General features: G+C 47.2%; 1 protein-coding gene across 25 annotated transcripts in view; it reads right to left on the bottom strand.

Moving 5' to 3' along the window:
• Nucleotides 1-13938, bottom strand: part of RIMS1 (regulating synaptic membrane exocytosis 1) — a 271494-nt gene that overhangs the window by 60639 nt on the left and 196917 nt on the right. For 22 of the 25 annotated variants that reach the window (XM_069974601.1, XM_069974607.1, XM_069974603.1 and 19 more), the window contains 2 exons: nt 8046-8212; nt 1116-1336 (listed from right to left, as the gene is read on the bottom strand). The exons of the other annotated variants lie outside the window; for them this stretch is intronic. In XM_069974601.1, the coding sequence (XP_069830702.1) occupies nt 1116-1336; nt 8046-8212 (388 nt within the window). The remainder of the gene's footprint in view (nt 1-1115; nt 1337-8045; nt 8213-13938) is intronic. 25 annotated transcript variants of the gene reach the window in all.

Here is a 13938-nt window from a genome sequence, read left to right as displayed (position 1 = left end):
AGTTCCCATTTAAGTTCTCCTACAAATACACACCCCGATCCTCTGCCAGACCTGAATAATACATGGTATCCCATAAAGTATCTCCTTAACTGTGATGGCTGCCAATTGTTGGTTTAAGAAGCTAGCAACAGGAGAGTGACAGGCAGCCATGTGCTCATTCCCTCTGTTAGTGAGAAGAGAGCCGCAGCAAAAAAACAATGTTACTTCCCATATTCCATCTTGGCAAGCCATTGCTAGAGACAAAGTATACCTAGTGACAAGTGGTAGATGGCATATTGACATGGAGAGAGACCCCTAGTGGACACTTTTAATAAAAATATATTATATTACCTTCAATGGTCAATTGCTGGTCCAGGTCCCCGGCGTCCTTTAAAGTGATTGTTTGTCCAGTAGTCTTTGCTAGCTATTTTGCCTCAGTGAGTAAGCCAATTGTACCCTGTATCTGTATATCTCTTCACCTGGATATTCTGATCTCGGCTGATCTTGTACCTTTGACCACTCCTTTGGATTCTGATTCTGTACCGCACTGTCCCTTGCCCCCAGCCTGTACACTGTCCGTTGTCCGTACGACCATCCCTTAGTGTTTAATCTGTCTAGTCTCTCTCCTGTGTTTTACATCTCAGACTCAGATAAGGGATCATCACCCATCTGCCCGCAGCCACCTAAGGCTGTCTCAAGGTAAGTAGGTAGGAACAGCTCAGTAGGCCCAGACGAGGGCTCACTGTCCCTGTCCTCCCTATACCCTCCTTAGTCATTCCATGGCAGCCTAGCCAACACACAATAATTTATAGGCACTGGTAAATGTAAGCATTGTATTCAAGTTATTTACAGCAATGTTGCAATATAAAATAAAAATCGAATATAAAATGGAAATAATAAAATTTGCTGATACATTATAGGAATAAATGGTTAGATAAAACCGAACCTCATCCTCGCGTTTTTCACGTCAAGTATTTACATCATCTATTGCATGCATTTTGAAGCAAGTCCTTAAAAAAAGTGGCAGCAACAATGGAGAGCATACTTCTTTTTTTCCCTCAAACCTGCTCCTGTGGAAAAGTAATGGCAAGTACTGTTTGCTGGTAATGAGTGAGGAAGGAAACAGTAGCACTCACCTGTTTGGCTAAGCTGTGATGTGCTTCTACTTCTCCGTGACACTATGGCAACAACTTTGGCACTCAAGCTTGGTCTTCTTTTCTTCCCGCAGGTCATAACTGTACCCACAGCTGTATCAGACTGGCTTCCATCATTGTGTTCTAGCTTGTAGATCTCTCCACTTACACTTGTGCTCTTAGTAATGGTTCTCCCTGAATATCCCATCCGTCGGCCTTGCATCCTGCATGAAATTCAACAATAAATTAAAGCAAAAGTATAGAAATCTAGAGCCATTAAATTTACCATTAGGTACATCTTTTTGTGTTGTTTACATAAATAGACCGATGCCGGTTCCACTGTCCTTTTTCTGAACCATGGCCCCGGTTTATTCCCAAGCAGCGGCCTGGCATGAAGCACTGAGGGCTGACCCGCCGCCCCCCCCAGTGTGACAATCTCCCCTCTGTGATGTGGTTCCATTAGAATCTATGGAGCTGCGTCACACAGTGCTTCATGCAGGGCCGGTGCTTGGGAATAAGCTGGCGCCATATGCGGTAATTGGGCCGTGGTTTAAAAAAGGACTGCAGCACTAGCATCCCCGCACCGGAGCCAGTCTATTCACGTAAAAAACTTAAAGCGATGTATCTGGTGGTACATTCACTTTAAACATGCTGTGAAGCACATTATATTATAGTATAGCTTACAGTTTATGCTTTTCAGGGTAAAATTAACCATTTTCGGCATTAATCCGGTACTGCCCTGTTGTTAACATTTTAACACCGACCCACCGATGGAGACCCTTATACTTACCCTGTCTACGAAGTCCCCTCCCGTTGCTGAGATATCGCCGTCTAAAGCCCAGTGCGCTCTCAGCAGAGATGAGTCCAACGCGTATAGAGAATGAATTCTCTTGGACTCATTTCTGATGAGCGTGCGCTGGGCTTCAGGTGGCGATATCTCAGCAAAGGGAGCGGGTCCAGGAGCTGGACTTCGTGCACAGGGTAAGTATAAGGGTCTCCACCGGGGGGTCGGCCGGGTAAATTTTGTAGTTTTAATACCTTATTTTATATCATACATCATGGTTAGAGATGAGCAAACTGGGCTCGGGTTTGAGTCGATCCGAACCCGAACGTTCGGTATTTGATTAGCTGGGGCTGCTGAACTTGGATAAAGCTCTAAGGTTGTCTGGAAAACATAGATACAGCCAATGACTATATCCATGATTTTCACATAGCCTTAGGGCTTTATCCAACTTCAGCAGCCACCGCTAATCAAATGGCGAAAGTTCGGGTTCGGATCGACTCGAGCATGCACGAGGTTCGCTCATCTCTAGTCATGGTGCTTGTTCCAGTAAAAAAGTGATCTTTTATCATCTGCGGATTGAGCTTCCTGGGCGCCCCCTCAGCAGTGATTGATATTGGTCAACCTACAGGGAGTGGGGCCTAGACATTTAGGGCAGCCCGCTCAATGGCTGTTGAGGGGCCAGAGACTATGTGCCGATGATGTTACTGGGGGCAGGGCCTGTGCGGTGATGTGGGCAGGGCTAAGTGGCACTTCAGACTAGGTAGAAAATCCACAAATGATAAAAGATCACTTTTTACTGGAACAGGCACCATGACGTATGATATAAAATAGGGTAATGAAAGTTGCAAAATTTACCTTTTACACCTGAGTAGAGAAATCATAATGCAAAAAAAGGGTGACAGTGTCACTTTAAATCAACATCCATACATAAAAGTATCATTGCCTGCAATCTGCGTAAATTGCTCTTAAAAAGGTATTTGATATGATATAGTCATATCCCAACAGCTGAGCCCCCCTGCCATCTCGAAAACAGGTCTTTTAAGAACAGGGGCCCATGCATGACTCATCACTATATTCCAAAAGTGGATTCCCTCTAGACAGCGGATAAGCATTTTGACTTGAAATACCCCTTTAAATGTACAGTAGTTTAAAAAGGTTATCTAGTGTTAGAAAAACATGCCCACTTTCCTCCACGGCCAACACGTCTCCAGTTCAGGTGTAATTTGCAATTAAGCTCCATAAACTTCAATGGAACTGAGTTGCAACACCCAACCCAAACTGGAGACGAGAATTGTGTTGTCTCTGGAAGAAAGTGGCCATGTTTTTTTCTATTGCTTAAGAACCCCTTTTAGGCCAGGGCTACCCAGTATTTTTTTTTGTAAAACTACTGGATGAGTTTAACTATTTATTGATCGCTGCAGTCCACAACATTTAATACAACTCAATGTATTGCTGAGGCAATAGATAATCTGTGGCTCAACACATAAAATCTACAGGTAGCCCCAAAAAATTGCAATTGCAATGTAGCCCTAGCCTAATGGTGCGTTTAGACAGGCAGATTTATCTGACAGATTTTTGAAGCCAAAACCAAGAACAGACTATAAACAGAGAACAGGTCATAAAGGAAAGACTGAGAATTCTCCTCTTTTCAAATCCATTCCTGGCTTTGGCTTCCAGAAAATCTGCCTGTGTAAACGGACCATAATGGTTCCAAATGTAATAACATAATCTCAGGCACTTAGATGATTTACAAATTATACAAGATTCAGTGGCGTGACTTGTGACTATGTTCAAACAAAGTTTTTCTTCTGCTCCGTTTAAAATTACGTCTGTCATTTTGAGTCTAAAATAACAGACGTCATTTAGCTGTCTAGCCTTCCCTTCTAGTTTGGGGTTACTAATTGACCTTTGGATGCGGCTTAATTGAAAAGTCCATTAAATTTAATAGTAAAAACGGAGACAGAACGGTGACAAAACAAAAACGATGTTTGAGCAACTAATACAAAACGTCCGCTGTTTGCAAAAGACATCCGAAAAGAATTGTCATGATCATTATTTTGACGTCCACGATGATAACATCCGTTATTCAATACATTGTGCGCATTGGACGTCCGTCATTGACTTCAATGTATTGCATTAAATTGCAGCAAAAACGGACATTATTTTAAATTGCAAAAGCCGACGCCTTTTCTCTATTTTTGACGTTGTGTGAACATAGTCTGAGAAACCTGGGAAACATGTTACTATGCGCCCTTTTTTCTGGTGCATAGAAAATGAAAAATACAAAAAAGTTAATTTATTACCTAAAATACTTGCCCAGTAGGATAGCTAAACTGGTCTACAGATTATCGTGGCTACTTTAGTTAATGGAAAAACTGCTTTAGGTTACAAACCCACTTGCCGGATCTGCAGCGAGTCTCCTTGCTGCGTTTTTGCAGCGAGACTCGCTGCAGATCCCAGCCCTATACTTTCAATAGCAGAGAAACTCGCAGCAGGGATGTACATCCCTGCTGCGATTTTGTCTGCAGCCCGCCCCATTAACCCCCCAGCCGCCGGACATTATACATTACCGGGTCCCCGTTCCTGCTTGCTTCGGGGCTCCCGGTGTCTTCACGGCCCGCCCGGCCAATCAGTGCGCTGCGGCGGGGCAGCGCACTGATTGGCCGGGCGGAACGTGCCGGGAGCCGCCGAAGACTGAGAATTCTCCTCTTTTCAAATCCATTCCTGGCTTTGGCTTCCAGAAAATCTGCCTGTGTAAACGGACCATAATGGTTCCAAATGTAATAACATAATCTCAGGCACTTAGATGATTTACAAATTATACAAGATTCAGTGGCGTGACTTGTGACTATGTTCAAACAAAGTTTTTCTTCTGCTCCGTTTAAAATTACGTCTGTCATTTTGAGTCTAAAATAACAGACGTCATTTAGCTGTCTAGCCTTCCCTTCTAGTTTGGGGTTACTAATTGACCTTTGGATGCGGCTTAATTGAAAAGTCCATTAAATTTAATAGTAAAAACGGAGACAGAACGGTGACAAAACAAAAACGATGTTTGAGCAACTAATACAAAACGTCCGCTGTTTGCAAAAGACATCCGAAAAGAATTGTCATGATCATTATTTTGACGTCCACGATGATAACATCCGTTATTCAATACATTGTGCGCATTGGACGTCCGTCATTGACTTCAATGTATTGCATTAAATTGCAGCAAAAACGGACATTATTTTAAATTGCAAAAGCCGACGCCTTTTCTCTATTTTTGACGTTGTGTGAACATAGTCTGAGAAACCTGGGAAACATGTTACTATGCGCCCTTTTTTCTGGTGCATAGAAAATGAAAAATACAAAAAAGTTAATTTATTACCTAAAATACTTGCCCAGTAGGATAGCTAAACTGGTCTACAGATTATCGTGGCTACTTTAGTTAATGGAAAAACTGCTTTAGGTTACAAACCCACTTGCCGGATCTGCAGCGAGTCTCCTTGCTGCGTTTTTGCAGCGAGACTCGCTGCAGATCCCAGCCCTATACTTTCAATAGCAGAGAAACTCGCAGCAGGGATGTACATCCCTGCTGCGATTTTGTCGGCAGCCCGCCCCATTAACCCCCCAGCCGCCGGACATTATACATTACCGGGTCCCCGTTCCTGCTTGCTTCGGGGCTCCCGGTGTCTTCACGGCCCGCCCGGCCAATCAGTGCGCTGCGGCGGGGCAGCGCACTGATTGGCCGGGCGGAACGTGCCGGGAGCCGCCGAAGCAAGCAGGAGCGGGGACCTGGTAATGTATATCCTGCCTGCCCCCCTGCAGCCCCGATCGCCCCGCAGCCCCCGGCCGCACGATCGCCCCCAGCCCCACAGCCCCCGGCCGCACGATCGCCTGCAGCCCCCCAGCCCCCGGCCGCACGATCGCCTGCAGCCCCCCAGCCCCCGGCCGCACGATCGCCCGCAGCTCCGCAGCCCCGCAGCCCCCGGCTGCACGATCGCCCGCTGGGGGCGATCGTGCGGCCGGGGGCTGCGATGCTGGGGGCGATCGTGAGGTCGGGGGCTGCAGGGCTGGGGGCGATCGTGCGGCCGGGGGCTGCGGGCGATGGTGCGGTCGGGGGCTGCGGGGCTGGGGGCGATCGTGCGGCCGGGGGCTGCGATGCTGGGGGCGATCGTGAGGTCGGGGGCTGCAGGGCTGGGGGCGATGGTGCGGCCGGGGGCTGCGGGCGATGGTGCGGTCGGGGGCTGGGGATGATCGTGCGGCCGGGGGCTGCGATGCTGAGGGCGATCGTGAGGTCGAGGGCTGCAGGGCTGGGGGCGATCGTGCGGCCGGGGGCTGCGGGCGATGGTGCGGTCGGGGGCTGCGGGGCTGGGGGCGATCGTGCGGCCGGGGGTGATATACATTACCTGATCCCGGCTCCTGCTTGCTTCAGCGGCTCCCGGCACGTTCCGCCCGGCCAATCAGTGCGCTGCCCCGCCGCAGCGCACTGATTGGCCGGGCGGGCCGTGAAGACACCGGGAGCCCCGAAGCAAGCAGGAACGGGGACCCGGTAATGTATAATGTCCGGCGGCCGGGGGGTTAATGGGGCGGGCTGCAGACAAAATCGCAGCAGGGAGGTACATCTCTGTTTCTCTGCTATTGAAAGTATAGGGCCGGGATCTGCAGCGAGTCTCCCTGCAAAAACGCAGCAAGGAGACTCGCTGCAGATCCGGCAAGTGGGTTTGTAACCTTAAAGCTAATGTATCATTAGGTAAATTCGCTTTAATTTGACCGACAGGTAGATCAGCGCCGGCGCAGGGAAGCCGGTGCCGTGGTCCATTATTTTTAACCGTGGCCCGGTTCCCGTGTAAAGCGCCGTTCTATCCATGGGTACCGGGCCGAGGCTGAAGCACAGGAGGCGGGTCTGCCCATCCCCAGTGGGAGGAATCCCCCGCCCCTCTCTGACGCGGCTCCATTCATTCTAACAGAGCCACATCATAGAGGAGAGGTGATTTTTCCCCACTGGGGGCGGGCCGGCCCGCTTTCAGTGCTTCATCCCCAGCCCGATACCCGTGGATAAAATGGCGCCGTACACGGGACAAGGGTACAAGGGTTCCCTGCGCCGGCGCCGATCTATCCGTGGGTCAAATTAAAGCGAATGTACCTGATGGTACATTCGCTTTAACTATAATATGCAAAACATTGTCTAAATCCTAAACTTACAGAGCAATAAGATCTTATATACTGTGTGTATATAGTATGTGCATTCCTCAGTTTTTCGAAAGCTATACTTGCAGTCAGTGGCTATTTTCACACAAAGTAAAAAAAAAAAAACAGAAAAGGCGGATGCTTTTTCTATTTAAAAAGACGTCCATTTCTGCCTTGATTTAATGGACTTCAACGTAATGCACTTAAGTCAATGGAAAGACGGACGTCCAATGCACACAGAGTATAAAATGATGGGCGATGTCCGCGCAGACGTCAAAATGATGATCATGACAAGTATTTTTGGACGTCTATTGCAAACAGTGGACGTTATTTTTTAGTTGTTCACACAGAGTTTTTCTTTTTCTACCATCCTTTCACCGTTTTTACTATTAAATTCAATGGACTTTTCAATTAAGGACACATCCAAAGGGCAATTAGTCCACCTGACCTAAAATAATCTACCAACAGCCATCACTGCACTGACGGGCGGCCAATAAGCAAATGACGGGTGTGATTATTTATTTTCAAAGACAGAGATGAAATAAAGGAGTAGGAACATAAGCAGTATTGGGGCAATAATAATTTTTTGTGAACTGCTTCACAAAATCGCACTTTTCACTTACATAAAACTGAATTTAAAAAAATATATATATATTTATATATACGAGCAAATTTCAGTGTAAATGAAGCGAAGCGCCTCATTCGATCGGCAGTGGTCAGGTGCCTGCCTTGGAATTCCGCTTTGGGTGTCGGGAAAAGTTGGATCCTGTCCTGAGAAGCTTGGAGAAGTTTCCCAAGACTGGATCCAGCTTTTCCAGGCACCCAAGAAGGAGCGGCATGGAGTTTGAACGAAGTAATTTGCTTCATTTATACTGTAAATTTGCTCATCTCATATATATATATATATATATATATATATATATATATATATATATATATTATATATTTTTTTTTTTTTATTTTATTTTTTTTTCACCTACCAGAGCCTTCTGCTTGGACGCTCAGATTGCTCGGACATAAAGCTTGTGCTGCTGAGACGTGAGGCACTACTGGTACGGGAAATGGCTGACACATCGCTGACATCACTATCTGATGATTTGGCTGAGACATTGTCGCAACTTCGATACTGATCTTTATGCATGTTGTACTACAAGGGAAAAAAAATAAGTACTTTAAATTTAATCATTTCACAAAATACATATATAGATCATTATATCAAAACTTAAAGGGCAACTCTGGGCAAAACTTTTTTTCAGCATCCCAGCCATATGGCAAAATTACGCAACAGTGCCATATGAAGGAACTACATATTCAGTCGACTTACAGCTTTTTCAGTTCACATTGTGCCCGACAGTCGTTCTGTAGTTCCAAAGAAATTTATTTCGTCACGACCCGGCCCATTCTTTGGGGCCATCTTGGGTCATGACATAGCCCCTCAGCGTCACTGGTGTGGGCGAATCACTAATTATAGGGCGGCACCTCCCTCATTGCTGAGTCACTGGTATGGCCGTGGGTTGAGAGCAGGACGGCACCTCCTTCCTCCCAGCTCTTCCTGAGCCTGTACGTATGAGGACCTGGCACTGTAAAGGAATCTAAAATGGTAAAGATTACACACAGTGGCGTAGCTATAGGGGTCGCAGCCCTAGCTACAGGGGGCCCGCTGGCCCCCCTCACCACTTCCTGTCACTCTGCAGTACTCTGCTGCCTTACATACTGATATATGGCTAAAAGAAGGGCTCCTTGCAAGACAGCCGAGGCCGTTCTGTATATGGAACTAAAATCATGGCCCCTCCCCCTTGCACTCTCTGTGAACTCTCTGCAGCAGCTCTGGGCACTGCTGTCCTCCTGCCTGCCACCCTCCGGCCACCCAGGGTGCTCCCCCACGGAGTAAATAATCCCTTAGGTATAAGACAGGAAGATGCAGAGAGGCAGCAGGCCCCCTCCTCTCTCCTGACTCTCCCCCTGCTATCATGTTAGCCTCCTGCTGCTGTGTATACACTGGTATACAGCTCTGCAGTCGGTGCAGAAAAGGAGGGGAGGGCCTGCAGGCTGTAAGGTCCAGACTAGGAGCAAAGAAAATGGACCTGGATGGAGACTTTACAAATGGACCCCAAGTCCTTCATAAAAAGTAAGTGTGTGTATTTGTGTTTCTTTGTCACCTGTGTGTGTTTGTGCATGTCATGTGTTTATCTGTGAGTGTGTGAGTACTATAGATGTGAACATATTATACTTATATGTAATCTGCATGTGTTTTTAGCTGTGTTATGTTTGTGTATATATGTCATGCAGCGTCTTTGGGTCCCCCGCTGAACGCTGCTGCTACCACTTGCAAGACGGAGTCATCTCTGCAGTGACCGCCTGCTTAGCCGACCACTGACTGAAGTGGGGCATTAATGCGGCCAGTGATTTGCTGAGTAGGCGGTCACTGCTGAGATGAGTCCGTCTTGCAAGTGGAAGCAGGAGGGGGACTGGGACCTCGAGAATGCTACAGGAGGACCTGGGGGGAGCGCAACGAGGTAGTAGGCAACTTTTTACTATGTTCTATATAAGGGCAGCAATATATTAAAATCTTTTGAGGGGCGGAGTACCCCTTTTTTATTTTCTTATACTGAGGGGGCACTGTTTAGAGCAGAGATGGGGAACCTTCGGCCCTCCAGCTGTTGCAAAACTACAACTCCCATCATGCCTGGACAGCCAAAGCTTTCCCTGGTATAGAGGAATAGGGTCCCTCTATTGTTTGAGGTACTATATGGGGCCAATATCTGAGAACTATCCCCCCCCCCCTGGGAGCCCAGCATCCTTAACCTTCCCTGCATGTCGCTCCTGGACCCACGTTATCCAAACCAATAGAGATGAGTCCGACGTCCATAGAAAATGACTGAAGCAGGCTTGCAGCATGTGTCTCTTCAGGTTGCTTAACTAGTACCCACATCATGCCCTGCAAACACTTCATGATGGGAGTTGTGGTTTTTTAGTCTTCTCTCCAGTTTGCAGCACTACAACTCCCATCATGTCCTGCTGGTAGCTCATAATTGGAGTTGTAGTTTTAATGTAGTTTTAATGATGGGAGTTGTAGTTTTCAAGCTGGAGACTCAAAAATTGTGAAACAATGATTAGGGAATGACACATAAATTATAGCGGACGGTGGCACAATACATGAGGGGGAGGCAGTGGCACAGTGCATGAGGGGACCAGTGACAATTCATTAGGACACGGTGGCACATCAGGGGGCGTCACCTTAGAGTAAATGAATGCGTCTGATCAAGTGGGTTTGGGGGTGTAAGCTAAAATTTTGCACCGGGGCCCATCAGCATTTAGCTACGCCCCTGATTACACAGACATGTCGCCACCATTGCACTCAACGTCACTATAACCTGCAGACTTTCTCTCTGTTCTGTGATCTCTTCACAATCCTTGCGAGAGCTCAGCACTGCTCCGTACAGCTCAGTGCCAAGCTCTCGCGAGAATCGTAAAGAGATCACAGAAAAGAGAGAAAGTCTGCAGGTTATAGTGATGTTGAGTGCAATGGTGGCGACATACACGCGTTATCTTTACCATTTTTGATTCCTTTACAGTGCCAGGTCCTCACAGTGCTAGTAAGGCGGCACGAGTGCAGCACGGGATGCTGGGAGAGGTCTGCGCTGGTCCTACTGAAAGCCGAATTGCAGAAGGAATCCCGCAATGGAATATCAGCAGGAGAGTGGCGATTTCAGATGGAATCGGTCACTATGTTAAAGGTATACAGAATTCCTTGCTGAAAGATTTTTTGGGGGCCGGAGTTGTACTTTAATAAAGTATGATTGCCTACGACTAGAGATGAGCGAACCGGGTTCGGGTTCGAGTCCATCCGAACCCGAACGTTCGGTATTTGATTAGCTGGGGCTGCTGAACTTGGATAAAGCTCTAAGGTTGTCTCGAAAACGTGGATGCAGCCAATGACTATATCCATGTTTTCCACATAGCCTTAGGGCTTTATCCAACTTCAGCAGCCACCGCTAATCAAATGGCGAAAGTTGGGGTTCGGATGGACTCGAACCCAAACCCGGTTCGCTCATCTCTACCTACGACCTAAAAGTGGTCTTTGAGATTCAGCAAGCATCTCAAGCTGTAAATATAATCCAGTATCCAGTAACAGCACTGGATTACCTGGTAGAAGAGGACTACCGTAATGTGTATGGAGTCTATCTACACCATAAAGCTAAAAACTATCAAGAGCTTTTTTCTACTGGCTGAATGCAAAGCATACCCTAGCACTTGGTGTATTCCTCATAAATGGGCATCATCTAGTATTGTGCAGGCTTATATGCCAGGGTGAATGAGCCCAAACAGTAAAAAAAAAGAAAAAAGAAAAAAATGGTTTCTTATTCCCCTTGCATACTGAATATTTCGCTCCGCATATTATCTGCAATTGCAGTATAAGATCATATTGATTACTATGGCCCCATGCCCGCATCTGTGTTCTACATGTTGTGGCTGTGATCCTTTCTGCAAACAAATAGGATCTGCCATTATTCGGTCCATATTTGCAGAGCAGCCACATCAATAGAAGTCAATGGATGCATTGCAGGTGTTTTTTTCTTTAACAAATTGTGAACAACAAATCCATGGTTTTGCACCTGCAAACACAATATGGTAGTGTGCACGGCACAACATTTAGAGGGACATTTATCAAGACTTGTGCGTACGAATCTAAAGTGAGGGAAGATTACACTACAGCACTGTCAAAATACAGCAGACAGTACACTGCTATTTCTACAAGGGACAGCTACCATTATCTTTGCATAGGTTAGAGATGAGAGGGAAGCCTTAATTTACCTTTATGGATCCTCTTCTGCAGGCAGACTGGCTCAGCTTGCAGGCTCTCAGCCCAGGCTCTCTATCTTCTGCACAAAGTACATACTAAACCCCACCCCATTCCCTGGGTTTTGCCCTGTGGACAGCATATTGCAAAGAGGGAAGACACCTTGTGGCCAAGTTTTCTCCCTTTACAGAATACAGGAGAGAAGCTAGTGGGTATGGTAAAGGGGTTGAAAGGGGTACAACACTGGCAAAATTGGCAAGGGTTTTACCATCCAGACCTTGACCAATAAAAGCTGTTGGCATATCTCTATGATATCAGATGTCGAAGAAGTCCAACAGTATTGTTTAGTGGTATCAGATGTCAAAGAAGTCCAACAGTATTGTTTAGTGGTATCAAAGTTTCAGGAATTTATTGAGCACCCAATACAATTTGACGTTTCAGTCACAGGCTGTCTGTGGTCGAAACGTCGCATTGTACTGGCTGCGCAAAAAACTCCTGAACCTTTGATACCACTGCTCGTGCAACCTTGACATGGTCATCTCTGCTGCCACCTCTGTCTATGACAGGAACTGTCCATATCAGTAGCAAATGCCCACATGAACCTCTACTACTCTGGGCAGTACCTTTCACAGATAGCAATGGCAGCAGAGAGCACTGTGTCAGAATGGAAAGAATCCACCCCTTCCTGGTGGACATACAGCAGCTGATAAATACTGGAAGACTTGAGTTTTTAATAAAAGTAATTTACAAATCTGAATAACTTTCTGACACCTGTCGATTTGAAGAAAAAAAATTCTCTGGAGTAACCCTTTAACAGCAGCGAAGTTGACAAGCTGTTCTTCCCATCATCAAACCTCAGATTGTGCCCCCTTGTTCTTGTGTTTAATTATTAAAATACTTCCCACCTGAACTTTAACCCTTTTGAAATATTATATTTATAGGGGGAGATTTATCAAACATGGTGTAAAGTGAAACTGGCTCAGTTGCCCCTAGCAACTAATCAGACTCCACCTTTCATTCGTCACAGACTCTTTGGAAAATGAAAGGAGGAATCTGATTGGTTGCTAGGGGCAACTGAGCCAGTTTCACTTTACACCATGTTTGATAAATCTCCCCCTATATATCTAAATATAAGTATAATATCCTGAAAATAAGTGGAGGATTTACAGCATAGCTTAAAATAAGGCATGCCCCTGAACGAAAGACCCCCACTGCAACCAGGGTTATGTCTGGTTACAGGCCCAGACTGGTAATCTTGCAAGCCGGGCAAATGCCTGCTGGGCTGGCCGGATTACCAGTCCAGGGGCCGCATAATAAGAAAAAAATAAAAATCACTGCTGTTCCCCCGCTCCCATCACCCCAGCACGCTTCTCTCTGCCCACCCGCTCCTGACATACTTATCCAATCCAATCAACGTGGAGTAGGAGCGTGGGGCCGCTGCGGCCCCTCGTTGATTGGATTAGAGGAGTATATCAGGAGCGGGCCAGCCGGGCCCAGAGGAGCAGGCTGTGGTGGCGGGAGGTGTCTCCGTCCCGCCCCCGGGACCGCGCGCTCAGGGGTAGGCTGGGGGCAATGTGCTGCCCGCGGCCGGCCCTCTGTGGTGGTTAAGACTGAGAGAATAGCGCGACCGTCCGCCGCGCTATTGACCCAGTCTCTTCCGGGCCGCCTGATCTCCCCCTCCAAGTGCTGAGGCCGCGCGCAGGCACGTCTGCGGGCACCTACACCAGGCCCCCAGCGGCTGACGTCACTTCCCTGACCTGCCGCTGAGGACCTGGGAGTAGAGCGAGAAGAGCCACCGCCGCGCTGCAGCAGGATGAAGAAGCAGCTGTGGACCGGAGATGCTGCTGGGAACGAGGTGAGGTGAGTGTTTTTGTTTTTTTTTAAATTACTCCACATGGCCACACAGCGGCAGGGGGGCTATTCTATATAAGGGGAGGGGGAAGGGATGCAGGGGGGCTATTCTATATGGGGGGAATTGCACAGGGGGGGCTATTCTATATGGGGGGGATTGCACAGGGGGGTTATTCTATATGGGGGGGATTGCATGGGGGGGCTATTCTATATGGGGGGGA

The sequence above is a fragment of the Dendropsophus ebraccatus genome, chromosome 6, assembly GCF_027789765.1.
Source record: "Dendropsophus ebraccatus isolate aDenEbr1 chromosome 6, aDenEbr1.pat, whole genome shotgun sequence".
Taxonomy (NCBI): Eukaryota; Metazoa; Chordata; class Amphibia; order Anura; family Hylidae; genus Dendropsophus; species Dendropsophus ebraccatus.
Note: the sequence above shows the minus strand (reverse complement) of the source record. Positions and strands in the feature narration are given on the sequence as shown.